General features: G+C 44.2%; 1 protein-coding gene across 6 annotated transcripts in view; it reads right to left on the bottom strand.

Moving 5' to 3' along the window:
* The window catches only part of CRACD (capping protein inhibiting regulator of actin dynamics), a 152,282-nt gene that overhangs the window by 58,690 nt on the left and 67,840 nt on the right, over positions 1-25,752 (bottom strand). For 2 of the 6 annotated variants that reach the window (XM_077302031.1, XM_077302032.1), the window contains exon 1: positions 16,765-16,915. The exons of the other annotated variants lie outside the window; for them this stretch is intronic. In XM_077302031.1, coding sequence (XP_077158146.1) covers positions 16,765-16,789 — 25 coding nt within the window. In that variant the 5' untranslated portion in view covers positions 16,790-16,915. Of the gene's footprint in view, positions 1-16,764; positions 16,916-25,752 lie in introns of those variants that run through there. 6 annotated transcript variants of the gene reach the window in all.

Raw genomic sequence — 25,752 nt, 5'->3', positions numbered from 1 at the left:
CTTAGTGACCTGCCCTGCACTGATTTAATATCCAAAAGGGTCTTTCATCTTCCAGTTAAAGATACACTATAAAAACTATAAAAACCGAATTGTCCAACAATACATTATATGTCCCTGCAAAACCACCAGGTTGGAAGGGGAAGGGTGTACACTGCATGGTGCCTTACTGTTCAGACGTGCATATACCCCACAAACATTCCCCCACCCCTTCATATTATTTATTTACTAGTGGCCAAACCCATTGCATTCAGGAATACAACAGATGCTAGATTAGGCGGGTGGAGTGAAAGAATTCTGTGGACGGTCTCTCCCTCCCCCAGGACCTGGAAAGGCTGCAGGTTGCAGGGAACTCACCACCAGTGGCAGCTTTCACGCGGCAGGGATCTGCAGCCTCCGAGGGAAGTGGCAGGAGGAGAAGGTGGTCAGGGGTGGGGGGTGGGAGGTGATTGGCTGGCCGCTGGATGGACAGGCAAGTTGGTTGCAGGAGGAGGCACGCAGGGGCAGGAAAACTGCCCTGAGTGGGTGTTCACTGAGTGGCACTTAAGCCATGAGACCAGCTCCTCCTCCAAGGCCTTTCGAGAAATATTAAGTTGAACAGATTGCAAGGTGTCTGTAGTGTAGCCAGGAAATCCAAGGATTGTCTGGGAGCCAGGCAAGGGACGTTGGGAGGTGGTTGGCCATTGCCTGCCCCTGAATCATGACCCCTAGTGTTCCTTGGAGGAACTACCACCCAAATCTTTGGAGGGCTCCCAATCAAATACTAACCCTGCTTAGCTTCCAAAATCTGATTCATAAAATTAGTTTGTGGTGACCTAAGAAAGTCACTGAACCCTGAAGAAGTTCTACCCTGGCCACTCAAGCTGACAAAACACAAGCTCAGAAGATTAAAATAAGGATTACGTGGGGACAGTGATTTCGTAAAGACACAAACAGGGACTAGGACAAAGTTCAAGCCCAGTGGCACCTTTACGACCAACAAGTTTAGTTCTGGGTATAAGCTTTCCTGTGCATGCAGACTTTTTCAATATCTGATGAAGTGCACCTACAAAAGTTTATACCCAGAACTAAACTTTGTTGTCTTAAAGGAGCCCCTGGACTCAGACTTTGTTCCATTACTTCGGACCAACAGCTAAATCCAAAAACAGGGACTGACTCTGATACGTAAGCAAAGGTAAAATAAATGGTCTTCCTAGAATTTAGTGAAATGTTTTATCAATGCTAGTGTGCATAAGTATTTTAATAGCATTCTGAAAGAAACCCAAGATCTGAATTCCCCCCCCCAAGGATTTTACATTTTCACCTTCAAACCAGCCTCTCCCATCAAAATGCCCTTGGTTTTATCTGTTTCTGTTATCTTCACCAATGAAAATGAGTCCTAACCATAATCCCTACACTTTGTAACCATAAAAGAAGGTGGAAGCTTTGTTAAACGTATATTGCATTTTTCAGGTAAGGTTTTAATATGCTGAAAGCCACCCTGAGTCTTTGGGGGAGGGCAGCATGAAACATTGAAAACAAACCAATAAATAAAATTAAAAGGAGATTTTAAATATGTTCAAACTATTTCTGTGTTTTTATTTGTAGTGGTAGGATTTTAGACAAATGAAAAGCCATTTTTAAAAATTTGTTAATGCTCAAATCGTACTTCTACCTGTTATGTAAAGTCATTAAATGACTAACAAGCAGATGTAGTTTATCCGTTCCCTTGAAGCAACTCCTGCACTGGGGACAGAGAGAGCAGCTAATGGGCTGGAAGGATTTGTGTCCAACAATCCCATTTCCAAAGAGTTCAAAGCAAAGGTTAAAGACTGAGATCGAGCATACCAGGGAAAGCATTATTTTATTATGGCATCTGATCCTACCAAATCTGGATACAGCTATCATCCCAGATGTTTTATCAGTGCCATCTGGATCAAAGTGGCATTTAGGTTTGCTGACCTCCAGGTGGGGCTAGAATTGCAACTCATCTCCAGACTACACAGAAGTAGACATCGTCACCCCCCCCCCCAAGAAGTGGTGGCCTTGGCACTCCCTCCCTGCTGAATTCCCCCTCTTTTCCAAACTCTGGCTTCCCCAGCCAGCCAGCCAGCCAGCCCCCCCCCCCATGTCTCCCCAGATCCTCTAATTTTATTTATTTATAATTGGATTTATATAACCGCCGCTCCCAGAACTGGCTTGCGGCGGTTTACAATTTCACCATACAATAAAGCAATAATATCTCCATTAAAACCCAATTTAAAAGCATTCTAAAACTCAGGTACAATTTATGCCGATACATAATTTAAATTTACATCCCACACAAGCCTGGTGGGTGGACCAAAGATGGGCCAGTGGGAAATTGAGATGATGTCACAGGGGACCTAATTTGAGCACAGGATTAGGTGAAGGTGGCCGTACTACTAGAGTAGCCACAGCTAACCATGAATCATTTGTTTTGAATGGAAAAACAGAGCATTGGTTTTTCAATTATGATTCCATTTATTGCAAAGTTAGGGAAATGCCCAGTGCTTATGATGTCTGGAGCATGTCAGGAGAAAAGCTAATCCGCCAAAGACCCTTCGGGTGGCATATCTGGGGCTCCTGTGTCACACCGTCCTTTGCAAGCCAATGGGGAGAGACAAAGGAGGTTCTCTGACATCATATCAACACAGGAGATCACTTCCAGCAGTGTCACGGAACAGCCCAACTGGCCCACGAGCATCAGTCTGCTTTGGGTCCTGTGAGAGGTTAGAGGTCAGTGATCATCTTAGGTCTTCACTCAGCAATGAACTGCTCTCCTGAATCTATCTGATTCCTGGATGGGTTCTTTACTTAGCTATGTGCAGCTTTTTTAAAAGGGTCCCCTCCCATGCTCTGGATATCAGGCAGCTGAAAAATACAGACACTGATAGTTTCCTGGATTCCAAAAATTGGCTTGGTAGTCACACATCCACATTTTTCTCAGGATTCTGATTTTTTCAGCACCATTATTCTCCGTGGAGAATCTTTCTGGGGGACTGGAGGGGCTGTTTTAACAGCTACTGGCATCAAAACTGCAGCAGAGCTGCTAGTGGCTGTCCTTTGAATAACCACCAAATTTCCAGTGAATTGAATCAAGAGCTCCAATTATATAGGCTCCTGAATGAGGTACTTCAAGCCATCCTCCATTGATGCCTATAGGAGGAATAATGTAAAGAGAGAGAATTCCTCCTAATGTGCAACTCGAGAATACCCACATCAAACTGAATAGGAATGCTATTGCAAGCCTAGCAAATGTAAAATCAGAAAATACAGCCAATGTACAACCAAAGAATCTTAAACCACATAAAACCCAACAATCTACTGCAAAAAGCATTCATGACATGGAACAACTTGTGCAAAGAACACAACTTTGCAAAACCAACAAACACAATTAAAAATGGCCTAGCCCAATACAAATCAACTTTGCAAGTCCAAACCTGGGAAGACTCACTCAGGGGTAGGGAAACAGTCATTGGAGCCTTCAAACCCTGGCTTCCAATACTCCCGGATCAATCCTGAATATTTTCTGGATACACTTTGGAAACCAAAAGGTATTTTGTGGATATACATTCAGCTTGGTTATATCCAAGTATAGATCCCTACTTTACTCCTCTCTGAGTATCTAAGCTGCAAGCAGCTGGTCATTTAGAGCAGGGGTAGTCAACCTGTGGTCCTCCAGATGTCCATGGACCACAATTCCCATGAGCCCCTGCAAGCATTTGCTGGCAGAGTCTTGTGGGAATTGTAGTCCATGAACATCTGGAGGACCACAGGTTAACTACCCCTGATTTAGAGCACCTCCTGCTAAGACAGCCAGCACTCCTGCTTTGTTCACAGTGCCATTTACAGGCTCTATCTACTGTCCGTGTCTCTCACTTTGATTATCTACCACAGAGATGAGTTTTATTTATTCATTCAATTTATATACTGCCCCTCACTTAACATACTGGCACTCTCTAAGGATCTAGAAAATTACTCACCAAATGGTATGCCTTCTCTGGGTGCCTTCAGTGGGGCTTAGCATGAGAAAAAACTTGCAATATTCAAGGCCATAAGGGATTTGCATTGTATGTACTTTGTACCCTTGCTCAGTCAGTTGCTGTGCAGAATTATATGTGTAGACATTTTCTTTTACATGAATCTCTTTGTGCCATAGATCTCAATGAGAATCATGGAGACTAAACACACAATATGTGGAATAGACAGTCTCTTCAATAATACCTTGGCAGGGAAGACAACAGTACAGTCCCCCACCCCCATTACAAGCTGCAATTTCAAACTGAGAAAGAGTTACAGCTAGCCCAGCCCTGAGGCAAGCTGCAGGCTCTGCCTAGGAGGGTGAATTGGAAGAAAAGTTTTGAGGCAGAAAACATTGAACCAATCTGTCTAAAATACACCCTGCTGTTTGAGCCTTATCACTCGCTTGTGTGATCTCAGCAGGGATTCTAAATACTGCTTCTGGGAAATATATTCTTTTCTCTTCTTCTGATTGACTTTCATTCAGGTAAGAAGAAAAACAAATGGAAAGTACATTTTTCAGAAAGTTTCCATGTAAAGAAGAACACTAGGTCTACCGCTGGTGGTTTCCTTAATTTTTGCCCTGCTTCCCCTTGGGTGTAATTTTCTCTTCTACATGCCAATTCGCTTTCACTTCGCAAGAGCTTCGGGCTTTCTTTTTCCTTCTGCATGGGTTTTGCTCCCTTGAGTGCTCAGTTCATTTTCCGTTCAGAGTATCTCCTTTTTTAAAAAGTCCTATTGTCCTCTTCTCCCCCCTCCCTTTCTTGGCCCTTTGTAATTACCCTATGATGTTTTATGTAAACCGCCCACAGCCGTATGGAATGATGGTATAAAAATCAAATAAATAAATAAATTGCCCTATGTCCCATGCAGGGCTCTGAGCTCAGCAGGTTACTAACTTATTGGTAGTTTCTGGTCCCAGGGATGCTCGCCTGGCCTTGACTAGGGCCAGGGCCTTTTCAGTACTGACCCCGACCTGATGGAATGAGCTACTGGAGAAGCTGCGGGCTCTTGGAGAGCTTTCAGATTTCTGTAGGGCCTATACAATGGAGCTCTGCCACCAGGTTTATGGTGGGGCCAGTGCTAGAGCAGAGAGTATGGGTCCTGTCCCCCTTGGTACTTTGTGCCGGAAATCTTGGTACAGTTTAGTTTCCCCCATGGTCAGTTTCAGACATGGAGTACCCTTTGAAATTGTAAAGAGAGATTCTTAAAGCTTCTTTCACTTCCAGGTTGCCAGCTTAGCAGAAGGGTTTACTATCTTGTTTCAGTACCATTTAAGCATTTAAATTTTTAATAAGTTCCCCTCTTAAGTCTTGTAAGAATCAGGGGTTCAGCTTTAGTGTCAGAACTATAAACAAGACTTTCTTGCATATCCCCTCCAACTCTCCCCCTCCTCCCAAGATGTACATCACAGAGTTTGGGGGGGGGGTGCATTAAAAAATGCTCCCAAAGGTTGATGTCTGACCTTTCCTCCACTTATCCTCCCATTTTGTCCATTTATTTTTTTGAAAATTAAAGGAACTCAGTTTGATTCCTGTTTTTTTTTTAAGATTCTAGGTATTGAATTGCTGTTGTTTAAAAAAAAACTCAAGGCAACCTTCAAATGCTGTTTATGAGCTTAAGATTTCAGCCTAGGTTGCATAGGTCAAAAAGAGCAAGACACCAGCCTGAAGATCAAAACACTGTGGGTTCCATCCTACCTGTTGTTTATTTCCCCTCCCCCCACAGAATTCACCAGACTGATTCAGTTCATACTCTTTTGCTTTAGAAAAGCTCATATATACCATGTTTAAAAAAGCCAAAAACAAGGGGGGATGTCCTATGGGGTAGCGATCCCCAACCTGTGGGCCGTGGACCACATGTGGTCCTTCGACTAATTGGAGGTGGGCCCCGAAGGATGCCTTCTCCCCCCCCCCAGCCCTTTACAACACACTTAATTGTTGTGGCGTGTCTGTATCTTATTTTGAAGGGATGTTTAAACATTACCATAGCGATCAGAGAGCACTAGGGCAGTGGTTGAGAGTAGAGGAGTAAACTATCCCCCCCCCCCCCACCGGGCCTCAGTAAAAGGCGTTGAGTGGTCCCCGGCATTGAGTGGTCCCCGGTGATAAAAAAGGTTGGGGACCACTGCTATGGGGGACATAGTATCCAGTCAGAATTGTCATCTGTTGGCTTTTCTGCCCTATAATATCCCTAGGATTTTTTAAAAATCACTTTTGTGAAACTGGAATATTTATAAATATTATGTAACACCTTGAGGCTGTGCTACCAACTTACAGAGGTTTCAAAATCTTCAGGGTATGTCTACTAAGTTTTTAAAAATCTGATTACCATCAGAAAAAGAATATATTGGCCAGCACAAAAGTTTCCAAATGCTTATTTGTTCTGTGCTTTGATTTGATATTTTTTTCAAAAAAACCACAGTGACATTATCAAAACCTAGCTCCATTTCTATAAATATACAGACAGACAAGGCATGAAGTGTTTCCTTGCATACCCAGGGAATTGCTGGTCGTCACTGTGGAATGGTAGGTCACTGTGGGTGGGACCCATAATTGTGAGTTCCTGCATTGTACAGGGGGTGGACTAGATGACCTTGGCTCCCTTCCAACTCTATGATTCTAAGCCATCTTCAGAAAGCTCTTTCCCTTTTCAGTGATATGCTTGCACAGTGAGTCCCTGCTGGTACCCTTCTGGCTTTAAGTCTTTAAGTTGCAGTAATTAATACGATATTAAGTATGACTCTGCAGTCCCTGCTAATGAGTACATGTTCTGGCTTGTGCATCATCGTGTACTATCATGTTTATTTCTGTATGTGCACATATTTTAATGCACTCTGAGCTAGTTTCCACATGCCTTCTACATCTCCAACCTGCAAGGATTGTGTCAAGAGCTATACGAGGACTTATAAACAAAAACATCTCTTATGTAATGTCTTAAAAACCAGTGCTTATGCAAGTAATAAAAAAGTTGTTTTTCTCCCTCAAGTAGAAGGAGGAAGCAGAGACAGATAGTCCCTTTAATTAATTAAAGCATCAAACTTTCACTCAACATTTTTTAAATAACATTCCATTTGTTTACTTCATTTACAACCCAATTGGAGCCCTAAATGGCTTGCATAATTTTCTTTTCCTCCATTTTATTTTCACAACTTGATGCCGTAGGTTAGGCTGAGAGGGTAAAAGTGGCAAAGTGAGGATTCAAAATGGGTCTTTCTGATCCTAGGCCAGCTCTAAGCATTACACTATTTTGTTGGCCTTTTTTTACATGGAATAACTGTACCATTTGTATTTTTCACACAGCCTTTGGAGAAAATATAAAGAAAAGAAATCCCTCTGAAATTAAAATACTGAAGTCCTACCTACAATCCAGACAGCAAAAAGAGGAACGTAGCACAATAATGCTTTCTGTTTTCTGTCAATTCAGTATTTCATAACAGTGACGAAAACCCCACTACTGCCACACATGCAGACATGTTTGTCGCAGTCCAAAAGCACCTGAAACAACCCACACTGTGGTGCTCTCGTTCATTCCTCTCTTCTGTAACGTGGGTAGATGGAATGGCTGGATAGTGAAAGAACTGGTTTTGGATCCCGATCACGACAGCTGTTGCCTGAGGAATGCAAGGCAAAGCCCTGCTTGGCCGCCCTACTCAAAGACTGCAGCCGCCAACAGCCTCCCTGTCGCTGTTCTCATTAGCTTGTCCAGCAAGAGGGACAACCCAGAGTGAACTGAAAAAGCTGGAGGTCAAGCTCATTTGAAAGCTATTGCTGCAGTTATGGGGCCAACCATGAAGGGGCAGGAGAGAGCAATCCAGCAGGGCCAGGGGTCAGTGCTGGCAAACAGTGGTCCCCAACCTTTCTATCACCAGGAGCCTGTCAATGCTTGACAATTTTACTGAGGCCCGGGGGGGGGGGGTGAGGTAGTCTTTTGGCAAGGGACGTCGCCTGAGCCCCTGCTCCACTTGCTTTCCCCCCGGTGCCCCTGACATCCCGCTGCCAGCTGGGGGGCACTGCCAGCAGCAGCTGCGCAGTGCCATGTCAAGGGGGAGGCCCAGTCATGGCGGCCGCTGGAGAGCACCAAAGGTGAGCCCGGTGGCAGAGTGTCAGAGCAACCCCCGAGACAGCAGCCGGGGAGGAAGATGAGGAGGAGCCATGGCCCGGTACTTACTGATCCACAGACCAGTACCGGTCCCCAGACTGGGATTTGGGGACAGCTGCTGGCAAAGACTCCAAGCTCTGTGAACAAGGGCTGGGGGTAGGCAGCAAGGTTTGGCAAGCTGACTGTTCAATGCCCTGTTGAACCCCCCCCCCCAAAAAAACCCCTCTTCCTCTCCTTCACCTTGTAGTAGTTGAGAACTTTCACCTCTCTACTCTTGTCTTTGCTGCTGCATGAAAGCCAGGAAGGCTTTAGAAGAACTTTCATACTTCAAAGGAGCATTTGTAGATCAAGGTCAAGATCGATGCAAGACTAATATTTTAACTTAAAAAAGAAACAGTATGGTCACTGCTGGAAATATTAAAGTTTCCCCATCACAATCAGTTTCAATGCACTGGGAGAGTGGTTGGGAAATAGCCACCAAAGGGACAGAACAAAGTGTGAGTCCAGGGGCCTTTAAAGACAACCAAGTTGAATTATGTGTATAAGCTTTCCGGTGCATGCACACTTCATCGTACACACAAAAGCTTATACCCAGTGGCCTTAAGGGCACTACTGGACCCACATTTTGTTCTGTTGCTTCAAACCAACACAGCTACCCACCTGAATTTGCCAAAGGAACAGTGAGACAGCAGCAAGGAAAATTATATAGGAGACAAGTAGTATCTTAAAGCAGGGGTAGTCAACCTACAATTCCCATGAGCCCCTTGCTGGCAGGGGCTCATGGGAATTGTAGTCCATGAACATCTGGAGGACCACAGGTTGACTACCCCTGGTCTAGAAGATTACCTCATAACTTTTGATTCTCCCCATCCTATCCTATGGCTCGCAGGTTCTCATGAGACAATTATCTCATTCATTACTTTGGCCATGAAGATAACAGGCCTGCAGGCCAAGAAACCCAATTAATAACACCTGCAAGATGGACGGAGTCTTACTATAAACATTAACCCTTGGGAGGCATCTGGGGCACTTTGCCTCACAATATGTTACAAAGAGAGGGGTGGAAGGACTTGTCTTGATTTTGTTAAAGAACAATTCTCTGGCAAACTCCTGTTGGAATGCAACTTGAGAAGTTCTTTTGAAGGAGGGCAATAACCTTAGGATCAGCAACAGGATGCCCTAGATGGTTAAAACATTCCCCATTGTTTTGACCACTACATTTTTAATGTTAGATTTGGGCCCATCTGTGAACAAACTGCCAATGATGAAGCAAAAGGCTACTGCAAGTCACCTAGCTTAGCGATCCCCAACCTGTGGGCCGTGGACCACATGTGGTCCGTCGACTAACTGGAGGTGGGCTGCGAAGGATGCCTTCCCCCCCCCCCCGGCCCTTTACTTCATCCACGATCCGGCAGGCGCACATGGGACTATCTCGTTGCAGAGAAACAAGCTCAGGGTTCCCATTGATTTGTCATTGTCATGAGTTAAAATTTTCATGAAAATAAAATGTTCCTTATGTTCATTGTTGTGGCCTGTCTGTATCTTATTTTGAAGGGATGTTTAAACATTACCATAGCGACCAGAGTCAGAGATCGTTAGGGCAGTGGGCCTCAGTAAAATTGTCAAGCGTTGAGTGGTCCCCGGTGATAAAAAGGTTGGGGACCACTGACCTAGCTCATGACTGAAAGCAACTGCTCCCTTTGAGAAGCCTATTGTTCTTGCTTTGCCCCATCATGACAAGTGACCACACCTACTCCGATTGGATTGTGTACTCTTGACTGAACTGTGTTTTCAGTTGTGATTTGCATAGCAACGAAACACGCCTGTTTCCTGGACTGCTGACCCTTCTGCCCACCTGATAATACACGCAGACACAGACAGCTGGAGTCAGGGTTATTTCCACAAAAATGTATGCCATAGTAAATGTTAACCTTTAAGTTGCCCCAAGGCTAACTATTGTTTCAGAGGTAGCGGGTTAATATAGCTCCCTGGCTGGAATCTCTTTGAAAACTTTCTTAAACTCAGAAAGGAGATTTTATACATTGGCTTAAATAAACCAAAAGGCATGCAAGACCCATCATGATTTAATCATGGCCCCTGGTGTTTACTGGTGAGGCTCTTCTGGCTTGGCAAGAGTCACAAGTCAACCTCCTCCTCAACTAGATAAATGGGCCCATTTGATTTGGGCTTCTGTTGATGAATATATTAAACTACAAATTGGAAACTGGTTTTCTGCAGGCAGTCCTTAAAGTTCACTGCCACTTTGGGGTGCATTATCCACCAGGAAATGAAAACATATTAGCAGGAAATCAGTTCTGATCTGAATTTCAGAGAGGCAGCTATTTAGAGTGCTCTTCCAAGGAGACTCACAGCCTTCTAAGTCCATTGAAGCCAGCAATGAAAACAAACAGGAGTCTTGTGGCACCTTAAAGTCCAGCACATTTTTAATTCCACCCTAAGTTTTAATCGACCGCATGCATCTGAGAAGGTGGGTTCTGCTCAGTGCACGTGACTGCCGAAACAAAGACTGGTGTTGGGGTGGGGCACAAAGCCACGTTCCATATTCTTAACTATTTGAAATATGTGTAAATGATTTGTTTATAAATCAAGCTTACGTGTGAAGCTAATACTGGCAGCTTTAATCTCATCACCCTCGCTAGTAGTAAGCTGGTTATAGAATCATAGAATCATAGAATCATAGAGTTGGAAGGGGCCATACAGGCCATCTAGTCCAACCCCCTGCTCAACGCAGGATTAGCCCTAAGCATCCTAAAGCATCCAAGAAAAGTGTGTATCCAACCTTTGCTTGAAGACTTCCAGTGAGGGGGAGCTCACCACCTCCTTAGGCAGCCTATTCCACTGCTGAACTACTCTGACTGTGAAAAACTTTTTCCTGATATCTAGCCTATATCGTTGTACTTGAAGTTTAAACCCATTACTGTGTGTCCTCTCCTCTGCAGCCAGCAGAAACAGCATCCTGCCCTCCTCCAAGTGACAACCTTTCAAATACTTAAAGAGGGCTATCATGTCCCCTCTCAACCTCCTTTTCTCCAGGCTGAACATTCCCAAGTCCCTCAACCTATCTTCATAGGGCTTGGTCCCTTGGCCCCAGATCATCTTCGTCGCTCTCCTCTGTACCCTTTCAATTTTATCTACGTCCTTCTTGAAGTGAGGCCTCCAGAACTGCACACAGTACTCCAGGTGTGGTCTGACCAGTGCCGTATACAATGGGACTATGACATCTTGTGATTTTGATGTGATGCCTCTGTTGATACAGCCCAAAATGGCATTTGCCTTTTTTACCGCTGCATCACACTGCCTGCTCATGTTTAGTTTACAATCCACAAGTACCCCAAGGTCTCGTTCACACACAGTGCTACCTAGAAGCGTATCCCCCATCCAGTAGGCATGCTTTTCATTTTTCTGACCCAGATGCAGAACTTTACACTTATCTTTATTAAATTGCATCTTGTTCTCATTTGCCCATTTTTCCATTGTGTTCAGATCTCGTTGAACTCTGTCTCTAACTGTAACTGTCTCATGTACAGTTACATGCAGTACCAAAATAGCCCAAGGTCAGGGTGGGCTTCTGCCTAGCACAAGCGCCTAAGATATGCAAGGAAAGGATGCATTTTTTTTAATATGGCATCGTTTTGTACTGCTAATGTTTTCAAATCTGGCTGAAATCTGAGGTCTAAGTATGCAGTTTGGCCTTTTAGTGCACTGGCAGCAGACTAGCCTGGAGAAGAGATTCTTAGTTCAATTTGATTCCTCCAAAGGATCCTTGGAACCATGGCTGCTTTCCACACAGAGAATATTCCCCACAGGGAAAGCAGTCGATCCTCATATTAAAGGGAAACATCCACATGGCTTCATGTTTATTCCAGCCATGACTCATGGAGTTCCCTAGGTCTCCCCATTTATCCAGATTAAAAACAAGCCTATTTTAATGTGACTCAACAGGAAGTCTTCTTTGTGGACACCCCCTCTGCCATCACCAGGGAAAAGAGAGTGGAGCTGACCACTGCTTTCACAACAGCATGTTGTAGGTCTCTGTCATGTGTCATTACATCCCCTACTTTGTAGCTACAAGGGAAAGTAGGGAAAGGGGGCCCTGGCAAAGCCACTGTTACTTCTGCACATTTGCATGGGTACAGTGGGGAAAGTGAGAGGAACAGGGGAGGGGGGTAGCAGCAGCATGCAGAAGAAGAAGAAAAGAAGATCTCGGGGTTTGTACCCTTTATTTTACTATCTGAAGGAGTCTTAAAATGGCTGTTGCCTCCCCTTCCTCTTCCCACAACACACACCCTGTGAGGTAGATGAGGCCGAGAGAGTTCTGACTGGACTGTAACTGGCCCAAGGTCACCCAGCTGGTTGCATCTGGAGGAATCAAACCCGGTTCTCCAGATCAGAGGCTGCTGCTCTTAACCACAACACTAAACTGGCTCTTGAACCAGACTGGGTGGGTGCAAGGGGCATCCCAACACATTCCCATGCCCTCTGCTGCTACAGAAGGATATTTTCATGCTCCCATTTGGTGCAGCTCACAAGGGATCTGCTCATGGACAAGTTCAAGAATCAAGAGAAATGTGGTCTTGTAGGAACTGTGATTTCAGCAATATCCTCATCAAGTCCAACCACCGCAAAAGATCCTTGAAACTGGGATGAAAACTACCTTCTTTCGGTCTAAACTGCTACGAAAGAGGAATTAGCTCTGCTGACTGCAAGTTCTGAAGGGTATGTATCCCAGCTCAATTCTCACCCCTGCCCAATGGCTTCAGAAGTGAAAGAGAGAAGGAAAAAACTTTGCCATCCTTTTGAACCAAATGTCACAACATGTGAATGTCTTGAGCACAGGGGATGAAAATGCCTTGCCTGAATGCAAAACAAACCTCCGTGTTACCCTGGGGGCCAGAGAGGTGGAACAAACTACATGTGCACATATATACACTCTTTAGCCACCGAAGTTACTGTGGACTCTGGGCCGTTACAAATCCATTGTAGCTCTAGAAAAGAGATTCAGTTACACAGGCTCGGTTACACATCTGGCTGTAAAAGGTGACAACTGACGACATTCAACCTTTCTGAAGAAGGTGAACATTCAAGAGATACTATATTAGTAGCATTTGAATGTGAATGGATGCAAACCAAACCTTGAAATAACCCGTCCCTACTTAAATTTAGAGGAGTTGGGGATTTTTCTGGAACAGTTTTCAAGATGGTAACATGCCATTCCTATCTCATTGGGGGCTTGTTTAAATCAGCATTTCTTCTTAGGGCACTTAAAAAAAAACCTTCCTTAGCTACAGTAGAGACAAGAAAGCAAAAAAAGTTCAAGTTGACAACAGTGAACCTTTTCCTTTGTATTCAACTGGCACGCTGTACTCCCACACACATTTATAGAGCAGAAGCATTTTTTCACTTCAGTCTCGAGTGCAAAAAGCCAGAAGATCATATCATTCGCAGTTCTGAAGAAAAGAGTAGCTAACAATTCCAGATCTTCCACACATTCACCCCCTCGGCTGCACGACATACCAGTGTACTGTGGTCCGGATCCATTGTATTGTGGAAATTAAATGGTCTCTGTAAGTTGTGATGTTATATCTTAATGATCAGACAGACTAACCCAATCAGAACTTGGAAGCTAAGCAGAGTTGGCCTTGATTAATACTTGGATGGGAGGCCACCAAGGAAGTCCAGGGCTGCTACTCAGAGCTGGCCCATGGGAAACCACCTCTCCCTCTTGCCTTGAAATTTCTATGGGGCACAATAATACAATTGCAATCTGATGGCAGTTTCTTCCAGTCCTGACCACGATAGCCCAAGACAAGCCTGATCCTGTCAGTTCTTGGAAGCTAAGTAGGACCAACCCTGGCTAAAATTTGGATGGGAGACCTCCAAAGATTTGGGTGGTAGCTCTTCCAAGGAACACTAGGGATCATGACATGGAGGCAGGCAATGGCAAACCACCTCTGATTGCCCCTTGCTTGGCTGCCAGACGGTCCTTGGATCTCATTGCTACACTACTCACATCATACAATAGATAGATAAAAGAAGACTGATTGATTGATTGATTGATCGATCAATTAATCATTTCTACCAGCACCATCTTAATGCACTGTAGAAAAAGAGATGGAATTGGGTCTGGGGAGGCAGCATTTAACTCTTCACTGCTGTTCTATTTCCTTGATCTACAAATACCCCATTAAAGCTGCAATGATCTCTGCCAGGGGGAAATACAGCTGTGGAATCTGTTCTAAAGTTTTCCCCCTCATTATGGAGAAAATGGTACTATCGGGGAAGCATTTACAGCAGGAAATAGGGCAAGAGGAAGAATGCAACACCTCTATGTCAATCCCATGTCTCTGGACCAAACCAGCAGCAAATGCTTGCCTTGCCACAGAAATCTGAGAACAGCACTGGATACTACTGAAGAGGTATCTCCAGGGGGGATGGTGTATAAATCAACACTTGAGCACATGTTGTGTGTGTTTGGCGTTCAGTCCCCGGCGTTGCCGATTAAAAGGGACTCAGGGAAGGGTTAGACAAGACATAGGGTAGCATCTAGCCAGTTTTCTTTTTCAGCTCAATTTTGCCCAGTTCTCCTTCTTTTGTCCATGCAGGTGCCATGACCCTCAGTCTAGCCCTCTGCTTGGTCAAAGATAACTCTCATTTGATCACTTTCACAGTTTTATTTCTCCCATGTTTGTGTGAATAACAACTGAATTTCAAGGGGATTGATTGGCTGTTTTGGCAAAGAATTATCACTAGCTGTATTTGGATGTGTGACACAGTTTACTAATGTAACAGAATTAATTTTTGCTATATATTCCCACAGTCATGGAAGGAGTTCTTAGTCTGACGAAGAGTGCTTGCACTCGAAAGCTCATGCCCTGAATAAATCTTTGTTGGTCTTAAAGGTGCTACTGGACTCTGATTCTATTGTGCTACTTCAGACCAACACCCATTTGAATCTCTCATTTTTTCTCCACTGAAAATTTAGTTGGTGCCAACCCCCAGACTTTAGCATTTCGTCAGGTATTTTATTTGCCTACTACATTTGCCTCAGAATTGGCATCAGGTATTTTGTTGACTAGATAATTTTTTTAAGCTGTAGAGGTCATTCTCCCCCTTTCCCCTCACTACCTAATGCAGGGGCAGTCAAACTGTGGCTCTCCAGATGTGCTGGCAGGGGCTCGTGGGGATTGCAGTTCATGGATGTCTGGAGAGCCATGACTTGGCCACTCCTGCCATGGAGTCTGGACTTCAAGGCAGCCATTTTCTACAGGGAAACTGATCTTGGTCTTCTGTAGGTCAACTACAATAGCAGATCTCCAGATGCCACCTGAAGACTGGCAACCCTAATTTGTTACCCAAGAGAAACAAACATGACAAAATATCACCACCAGCCAAGTGCTAATCTCTGAAGCTGCTCTTCCTTAAGGAGTGAAAGAGAGAGAGGGAGAAAGAGAGAGAGTGCTGACAATACAATTGTGATATTATCAGAGGTAATATTTTTTGTGTCTTACTGCAACCCTAAAGGCCACTGCCCATATTAAAGGCCAGCATCAGTGGCGTCTCTACTTTGATTTCCCTGGTAAAAGAAAAACAAACCCAGTGTCTTCCGTGAGTGTACCTCCTTGAGATGAGTGGAAAGAATGGGTTAAATAATCTTAAATTAGCTTAACATGTCAGTGCTTTCCCTTACATTTACTTTAAAGCTCATGTTGGACCCAACTGTGAGACTGGTTTATTGTTCGATTTTGTAGAAATCTGATTTAAATCAGGATCTTTCCTGATCATTACATATCCAAGCATAGCCCTGTGTTAATATTAATGTAACAAATGCACAGAGAAAGGAGTATATCTGCTTGTGCACCGCAGTCCACATATTTTAAGAAATCTTGTCTTCCTTTACGATGCCTCTTAAAAGATGATTAACCTAAGTGTCCAGCGGCAATTCGGTTGCCCAGCAATTGCCTAGGAGCATTCAAGTCTAACGCCACATGCTTACCCTCCCAGGTCAAAAGAAGATTCCGTTTTCTCACTCTTGCATGACTGATGAAGACTGTACTTGCACTCTGAGGATCTAATGCCAGCATAGTTAAGTTTTCAGTGAAGCCACAGTTGGTACATTTAAAAATAATAATAAAATGGAAATAGACGCAATATGTTCTACTATTGCCACAAAACAAGACCCCAAGGCAATTCCAAGGATGTTGTGGTTAACATTAATGTTTAGACTCTTTTCCTAATTTTGTTGCCTTTGGGATCAACTACATGGCAAAAGAATAGGAAATTAAAAGGTTGTCATATGTCACTTGCTAGGCTGAATGCCGGTCACAGAAAACATGATAATGCTTTTATCCCCATGCAAAGAATTGCAGCTGATGCACTGGAAGTTGCCCGAAAAACAAACAGCACAACATTGAAAATTAAAATCCATCCTACTCCTTTTGCATCAAATCCCAAATCTAATCTGCGCAAAGACCCCTATGGACACCGAGAGCAACTCGGCTTCAGCAAGCTAAACCTTCAACTGGTCTACAAGAGAAATCAAAACTAAGCCACGGAGCATCACCACTGCCCTTGTCCTTTTAAATTACAGATCCCTGCTAAATTCAGATAATAGGGCATTTTACTTACAAGGTTTCTTAAGCAGATTGATCATCCTTCAATCTTGCAGAGAAGAGATAAAAGAAGAGACTTTCCTGCTTTGATCCTCTTTGAAGGAATAACTGAATCGATGTGATCACGATGGAAAATTTTACCAAAAAAAATGGTTAAAGGAATATTTTAGAGCAAATGAAGTTTGTGTGGGCATAGCCTGGTGGATCAAGTTGAAAATACAAGGTCTATATTTGGATTTCAGGAGGGGGGAGGGAGAGAACGCCTACAAATGTCTTTAGAAAGTAAAGAAGACTCTTGCAGGAATTGCTCCCACACAGTCAGTCAGGTTTCGCTGAAGGGTAATGAGACCTGGTGCTACCACCTGGCATGGCTTGCTTAGATCACTGACTTCACCACAGTAACACAACCTGAAGACACAGGCTTTGGTCAACATGCCTGGTCACTCAAGACAAAACTGCATCTTATAAGAGTCACAGGATTGCTTCTGAAAATGCCAGCCTGCTGCTAAGACTTGAGACTCTGCATAACAATCAGTACAACTTGCCTCATCATGTCCAGTCTCATGAATGGCAGCCAGCACTGTGTAGTGCCAGTTTGGTGTAGTGGTTAGGAGTGCGGACTTCTAATCTGGCATGCCAGGTTCGATTCTGCACTCCCCCACATGCAACCAGCTGGGTGACCTTGGGCTCACCACAGCACTGATAAAACTGTTCTGACCGAGCAGTGATATCAGGGCTCTCTCAGCCTCACCCACCCCACAGGGTGTCTGTTGTGGGGAGAGGAATGGGAAGGCGACTGTAAGCCGCTTTGAGCCTCCTTCGGGTAGGGAAAAGCGGCATATAAGAACCAACTCTTCTTCTTCTTCTTCTAGTGGAATCTAGAAACTGCTCAGTGCTATCACAGAATCAGAGTTGGAAGGGACCACCAGAGTCATCTAGTCCAACCCCCTGCACCATGCAGGAACTCACAACTACCTGCCCAAACATGGTGCCCCCAATTTCATGCCCAAATGATCCCCCCCACCAAAAATTTCTAGAATCCAGCCTGGCCTGGAAGAAATTCAGCTACCATCCCACAGTAGCAATCAGCAATTCTCTGGGTATCCAAGGAAGGGCCACAAGAGACAACTGGGTCATTTCAAGACGTGAGCTGAGCTACTGAGGAAAAGGGGGGCAGTGAAATCCACATGAGGTTGCTATATATGTCATGTTCATGGACTACATTTCCCATGAGCCCATGCCAGCTGTAGTCCATGGAGATCTCGAGAATTACAGTTTGGCCACCCTGCTATATGTGGTTCAAATCTAATGTTTCCTATAATGTGTAGTCCTGCCCTTAAATCTGCTCTAGGATTACCCTAGGGTAATGAAATATAACTGGGCCAACTAAGTGGTCAACTAAGTACTTTGTGCCTCCCAAACTGTCCTGGTTCTTCTGAGGCCACCACCTGTTCACCCCCAGCTCCCCTTGAGATTTCCCCTGGGGGAAAGTGTGCAAGAAGGATGTGCCTCCCGGCCCACAGCTACTGCCACATTTCCAGAAAAAGCTACCAACTCAAGGTCCAGAAATACCTGGAGATTTGAGGGTAGAACCTCAGAGAGTGAGATTTGGGGAGGTCAGGGACGTTGGTGTGGTGAAATGTAAGGTATTCTACTTTCCAAAGCAGCCATTTTCTCCAGGAGAAGTAGAATAAATGTTTTAAATAAATAAGCAATCTATGGAGATAGGTTTTAACTCCAGCAGATCTCTCCCCTCCCCCTCCAAAATTGGCAACCTTATTTTCAGGCATAACATGTATCAGACCCTCCACCTGGTAGGATGCAACCTTCGTGGCAGGTTTTTGGAAAATCAGTTGACCACCAATGTCCTTTAGCTATCCAGCTATACACAGAAGCCTAGAAAGAGGGCCACTTCTTCATTTTCCTCAAGAGAATAGCATTTTCAGTCTGTTATAGACTGAGAATCGCCTTGAATAAATCTTTGTTGATCTTAAAGGTGCTACTGGACTCTGATTTTGTTAGTCTGCTATAGAGTCTTTGAAGCTATGAAAACATTTCCCTCCCTGCCCTCATTCTCCATCTGCAATCGGAAGTGATGAACAGGTGAAAATAGTATCACAAGCAACTCTAAGAGCGACCCCCAGGAATGCTCATTAGCAACGTTAACAAAAATTTAGCTTTAAACTGGCTTCAGTTTTTCACTCTTTCTCTGTTTGGATTCAAGATGAGCATAGCCTCTGGGACCACTAAGGGCTTCGTGAATTGAACTCTAGATTATCAATCTTTCATGGTTGCTTTGTTGGGGTAGGCTAACCTGTATCCTCCTGCCTTTCAAGTATATGCTACATCTGGGACCCCAACAGCGAAAGACCACTAAGGGAGTTTTAATTTACATCATCGTTAGGCCTTGAACTCAGGACAACATGCATGTATCAGCAAGCACACCTCCTGTTTTAACAAGCGGGAAAGAAAACAGCTGACCGAATCAGGTCCAGATGCCTGTCAGTAGAAATGGTTGTTTGGAAACTGCGAGCTAACAAAAATTAGCAAAAGACTGCAAAAATCATGCCACTAGAAACAAACAACGCATAAGGATGCTCAGCAATGATGCCAAGAGCGAAATATGTATCCTAGGCAAGAAATACCACCTGGAATGGGGCCCATTCCAGCTGTTTGTGGGAGACATTGGTACGGCTTCTTATTTTCTCCTGAAATCCAAACTGATCTTTGGCAAGAAACCACCCCGCCCCAGCAAGAATACACTGTTCGCTTACGGCTGCATTCCTTCATCTACCCTACCCAACACTGCCTTGAGTGGGCAGTGGGAAGAGTTGATGAGCAACGGCAGTGAATCGGTGGTCTTGCTCAACATCTTGAGATCCAATCAGATGCCTGTTTGGTGACGTGGCTACAAAAGTTTTCCTTAACTAGAATGTGTCTCTCACTTTGTACCCTAATGTTCTTAGGAAAATAGGATTACTGAATGCAGAAAATCTACAGAACTGAATAAAGACTTAGACATTGTCTGTACACTCTAATGCAGTGGTCCCCAACCTTTCTGAGGCTGGGGACCGGCAGGGCATCGGGCCACGCCCGCGCCTCGGGTCACACCCGCGCCTCGGGCCGCGCCCGCATGGCCGCGCGGGCGCGGCCCGGCCCTGATTCCTTCTCCCTGCCCTCCCGCAGTAAGAAGCTTCCCGGGCCGCAAGCTTGCGGCCTGGGAAGTTTTTTACTGCAGGGGGGGCGGGGAGAGGGAGCTGCGGCCCGGCGCCATGGCCTTCGGGCCGCGGCCTGCAGGATGGGGACCACTGCTCTAATGGATATTTTATTCAATAGTGTACAAATTTGTTAACTCAAAATCCCACCTCATCTCACATGTATGAAATAAACAAAGCTTGCCTAATAAGATAGGCCACAATATTTCTGGTAAGGCCGAGGAGGAGGAGCTGGTCTCATGGCTTAAGTGCCACTCAGCGCTTAACATCCAATCAGGGTGGCTGTCCCGCCCCTGAGTGCCTCCTCCTCCAACCAGCTTGCCTGTCTGACTAGCAGCCAGCCAGTCACCTTCCATCACCCACCCCTGACCACTCCTTCCTCCTTCCACTTCCCTCCAAGTCTCAGAGGCAGCAGATCTCTGCTGGATGAGAGCTGCCCCTGCCAGTGAGTTCCCTGCTCAGGGGCCTCCAGCCTGCAGCCATTCCAAGTCCTGGGGGGAGGGAGAGGCCGTCTGCAGAGTTCTTCCACCCCAGCCCCCAATCCAGCACCCGTTATATGCCTGAATGCAACGGGCTTTGTCCCTATTTATGTAATAATTTTGTTCCTCTTAGCATTTCCATGGCAAAGAATATAACCTTCTCAGAAGTTAACATATCCCTGCTAAGCATGTCTCCAGATGGATCAGCTCTGTGCATGCTTCGTTTGGAATTTGTTCTCAACATGTAGCTCTGAGTCACAAATGTTTTGCTTGAAATATTGTTTTCATGTCTACTGGCTTTATATTCTGTAATCCTGTGAAATCCAGATAATTGAAGCATTTCAGTTCAAAAACAGCGACATCTCAGAGAACACAACTGAGAAAACCCCATCCCCATTATAATGAGGCCTACGTGCTCACTGTGGTACATAACTGAACTTTGCCCGAGCAATCGAAATTCTGCACCAAGAAAAGATTCTGGATCTCAGATCAATTGAGCAAATTGAACAAACCTGCATGATTTATTCTCGGTTTGCTAGTCATAAAGTAATGAAAACAGCTATGAAGAAGCAATGCAAACATCTGTGATGATCCAGAAGTAGGAATATGTACACTTTGCCACAGTTTTCAGTTCCTTCACATCTTTCCCCGCAACATCTCACTAATACATACTTGTGCATCTATCAAGCACAACCAAAAAAAGCTCGGTGTAATTATATGCTTAATTGCAACAAGATACTTTTGTGGCGTTTCACTGATGTGCAAATTTATTCCTGCACATTAGCAAAACATCATACTACAAGAATCTTTGTGCAGCCATAAGTTTGGTTTAATCAAGAGTGCTTTTTTGCAGTGTTTCACCAAAGAAAATGTGATAATCTGTAAAGCGGAAGGGAGGAAATGGACGCAAATGGACTGAAGAAATGGAAAGCCACAGCAAGTTGTACATGCTTTCTGTGTGAGGCCTGTAGAAAATGGAATGGACTCCGCTGGGTATCACAAATCGATCCTCTGCTGATGAGCGTCTGTACATTATAATAAAGATAAATAGCATCATGGTATTTTTGACCAACCATACCAGAAAGACAAGATGTTGGCCACAGATCTGTATGTGTCTAACCTGCTCCACCCCAAAACCAAGGATGTGTTATATACAGGACCAAGATCATCCAGAATGCTGTCAGATCAAAAAACAAGCCCACACAGGACTTGGTTGCTGCTGCCATGAAGCATATCAGTTTCAGATCCGTATAAACTGCAGCCTACTGTGCTTATCTCCATACATATCTCTGTTAATTCACCAGGGCAGGTCTTATCACCCAAGCAACATGAAATTGTTGCTTCTGACTGCCTCTTCCAAATGTGCCATTTTCAATCTTCTAAATCTTTTCTATGTGTATTGTGAATACAGAAAAAAATAATTAATGGTATCTTTTTTGAGTAAAGCCAGCTGTCTAATCCAAATAGCAGACCAGGAGAATCACAAGGGAAGTGCAAAATGGAGCAGCCCAGATAGGGATGTCAATCCCTAGGTGGGACCTGGGGATCCCCCAGTTTTACTGCTCACCTCCAGGGCTATCGCAGGGGTGGAGATCAGTGCCCCTGGGGAAAACGGCTGCTTTGGAAGAACTCCATAGTTCCATACTCTTTGACTCAAATGTCGCCCTCTGTGGCTCCACCCCCAAAGTCTCCAGGTATTTCCCAATCCAGAGCTGCCAAAACTTAACCCCAGGCAGGAATATTGCACAAATGCTCCCACAATAGAATTCTAGTAAGAGCAGTTTTGCTCTTAGAGAGAGGACTCCAAGAAGAATGTTGGTTTTTATACCCCATTTTTATCAACCAGAAGGAGTCTCAAAGCAGCTTGCAATCGCCTGCCCTTCCTCTATATTTTTAAGAATATAGTTGTTGTTTCCCAGACCTGACATCTCACATTCCTGGAACACCAATCCAGCAATGAGAGACTCTCTAATGCAGACAAGTGTATAAGCATTTATTTACACACCAAGCCACACTCAAACCTGCCACAGATCAACCTGTATAAGCAACAAAGCACTCCAAACCAAAGATGTCTCCAGAATACTCACCTGGGAGCAGTTTCAGACATTCTAAAGTGCTAAAATTGGAAGCGACAAATCCAGTCAAAATACCGGCTGATGTAGCCCAGCAGCTCTCCAATTCCTCAGGGGTGCCAGTTATTCAAACCATGTTCTAATACTAAGCTATGGGCTTGATACAAACATGGGATGATTCAATACAATTATTTGCTCAGGAACCCAAAGAAATTATATTTGAACAACTGCGAGAGTTTACCTTGAACTAGGCAATGAACAAAGCAATGACAATCACTCCTACTTTCACTGACATGAATTCTGATCCTGTTCCCTTTTATAAAAACATGTGGAGAAGGGGCATCAACTTTGCACCTTGTGCCATTTTACTGACCTGTAACAATGTTTGGCTGTGCGGTGCTTGGCCATGTGGGTTTCCTCAACAAGCAAAATGGTGTGTCCTTCCCTTCTCCAAAATAGTGCAGGTCAGTACAATTATATGTGTGTTGTGGGCGAGAAGATTGAAGCCTCTTTTACACATGTGTCACATTTGCAATCCCTATTGGGGTACATGGGAGGGGGAGCCTCAGAGCTAAACTCTGTGCTTCACAATGTGTGAATTATATGTTATGCATGTTATGTAGGCAGTTCCAGTTGTTGTTCAATGACACTAATTATTCTAGCTGCATGAGACTCAGTGTTCCATTAGTGTTTCTTGCACAGATGGTGTAGCTTTTAAACAAACAAAACAGGTGAGTGGGATTGGACCATGTGAGTCTTTCCCATGGAACCAGCTACCCCTTTTGAAAGAATATGGGATCCATCATTGTAACTTACATGACACAGGTGGAGTTTCACCATTACGCAGCTTCCCAGAAACCATTTATAGAGCTACCAGATAGGTAGGATCACATTTTAAATGCCCCATGCAGGTGTTTGTCTGAGCTTGCCCAGGGGAGCAGATTTTACCATTAATGCTCATCCTTGCAGTTCAACACTAACATAACTCCCCAGACTGACATTTTTATCTTTAAAAGGTTTGGCACATTTTCTTCCTCATCTAATTAAAACAGCAGACCTCTTAATATCGTGCCATTACTGCCTTTCTAGTATTTGCCAAACTATCAACAGATAAAACCCATTAGTCGTTTCTGATTTTTTTTTTTTAAGAATTTTTTTTCATACAGAACCAAAGTGATTTTAAGGAACCTGCATCCGGAATGTACAAGTGCCCTGAAAAGCAAGGCAGCAAATCTAGAGAAGTCATATCACACTTCAAACACACCATGAAGTTATTCTAGCTGCTTAAATAATTTCATGTCAAGACACAGCAAGACCAATCACAGCAAAACAAACCAAGAAAACCCACGCTGCTTGCAACTAGAAAGAGGCAGAACCGTCGCATTTGGTGGCTAAACCTGTTGCCATGATTGGCTTGGTCCTGAGCCTGTCTGTGTTGCCAGCCAGTGAACTATTTCCCAGTGGGATCCTATGGTCTGCTGTCAGGATAGAGATTCAGTTCTGGAAAAGTTATGTGGACAAACAATGTTCAAGCAATGTTTCAACAGCAGGGATCCCGATGACCCTGAGGAAAGGGGTTCATTTGGAGAGGCAAAACACCGTCTCAGAAGCAGGCCCAGATGTGTTTCCAGGACACTGAACACCCCTCCTGTCTTAAAACAATGCCTTGTGGAAGGTTTTTCCCCTCCCTCTCCTCAAGTTATCACCCTTGGACTCTACTGCTGGCTACTGACTTGGCACAAATCCTCCATCACTTTTTCTCTAGTCCTTTGTACAAAGCAACTTATAGCAGAACGTTAATAATTCAGGGCTAGCACCTTCTTTACACCTCGGCAGCAGTAATTCCACGCCTCTTCCTCATGTGTGCTGTCTGTTTTCTTAGGTAGTGAGGATGGTTTCTTTAGAGAGGCTTTTGGTTTTTCATGAGGGCATAGAGAAGGGCAAACTGGAGGAAAGCAGTCCACCCTTCAAAAGGCCATAATGTAAGCAGAACAAAGGTTCTGAAAAAGCCTCTTTAGCCATTGGTATATCATGGGTGTGTAAATAACGGCATTGAAGCAGAAACATTCAGCTCTGGTTTGCACCAAATACTCTTCTAAGATGTGACTTCAAGTTTCTCAGTGCTTGTGTGCCTAAAGCTAAGACATACACGGCAGAATGTTGAATCAACTAGTACCAATGTGGTTACCTGTAATTACATTAGCTTCTCTGGATATAAAGTCATGCACTTAGTTACATGGAACTTTTGATTCATTAGGCTGAAAGGTTTCATAATCCAGCACCATCAGATGCTGGTCCAATGATCTACTTTGTAGCTTCTTCTCTGAAGTTAAGGATGGGCATGAACCAGCTGAAGAACAAAAGTCTCACAAATTTTGGCTAGTTCGTGGTTTGCACAGCTATGTTTGCAAACTGAAGAACCACCATGAACTTCCAGGTATTTTGATGCAGTTTGTGAAGAGCAGAACGCTCTTTATGAAAAGCAGCTGCTTAGCTGTTTGGTTTAAATAGATGGAAGCTTTCTGCTCCCCATGAAAATCCATGGGGAGCAGAAAGCAGGGGGCCATTTAAATCAAACAGCCGAGTAGCAGGGATCCAAGGGAAGCATAAGCCATGGATAGCAGAAAGCAGTGCTCAAATCCACTTAAACCGCAGCATTATGCTCCCTGCGAAAAGCAGTGGGGAGTATAAAGCAGTGGTTTAAACTTTAAATGTCTCAAATTGATAACTGAACCAGGTCAGTTAGCAAAACAATCTGCCTATTTGTATGAGCTCATAGTTCATGGCTGAAAGACAAATTATGAATCCCTATTCTAAATTGTGGAACCATACCTATACTATGCATTTTCTGTGGTTGCTTGGAGCTCCTCATGAGTCAGAGTCATTGCAAACTGTAAGCAGCAAGTGCTGACTGTAGAGTGTCAACTGATCTACAACACCAGTGTGTGATTCACAAATGCATGGCATGTAAACAGTTGATAAACTGTTTAATTGAAAAAAAAAGTTTTTCACTGCTGTTCAGAGTCTGAAATATCATTTCTCTTCCTATGATATTATTACTTTCTCAAGCCATTTCCTGGAAAAAGTGTATTACACACTTCTTTATTTTTAAGCGCACCTGTGTAAATGGAGCAACAGGTTCTGTCTCTTTAGCTTGCATGCAAAACACAACTTTAGGGTTTTTTCCCCCCAGTACCTGCAACATCATTACTCAGTACTTCAGAATGAGCATTCTGCT

The sequence above is a fragment of the Paroedura picta genome, chromosome 10 (genome assembly GCF_049243985.1).
Source record: "Paroedura picta isolate Pp20150507F chromosome 10, Ppicta_v3.0, whole genome shotgun sequence".
Classification (NCBI taxonomy): Eukaryota; Metazoa; Chordata; class Lepidosauria; order Squamata; family Gekkonidae; genus Paroedura; species Paroedura picta.
Note: the sequence above shows the minus strand (reverse complement) of the source record. Positions and strands in the feature narration are given on the sequence as shown.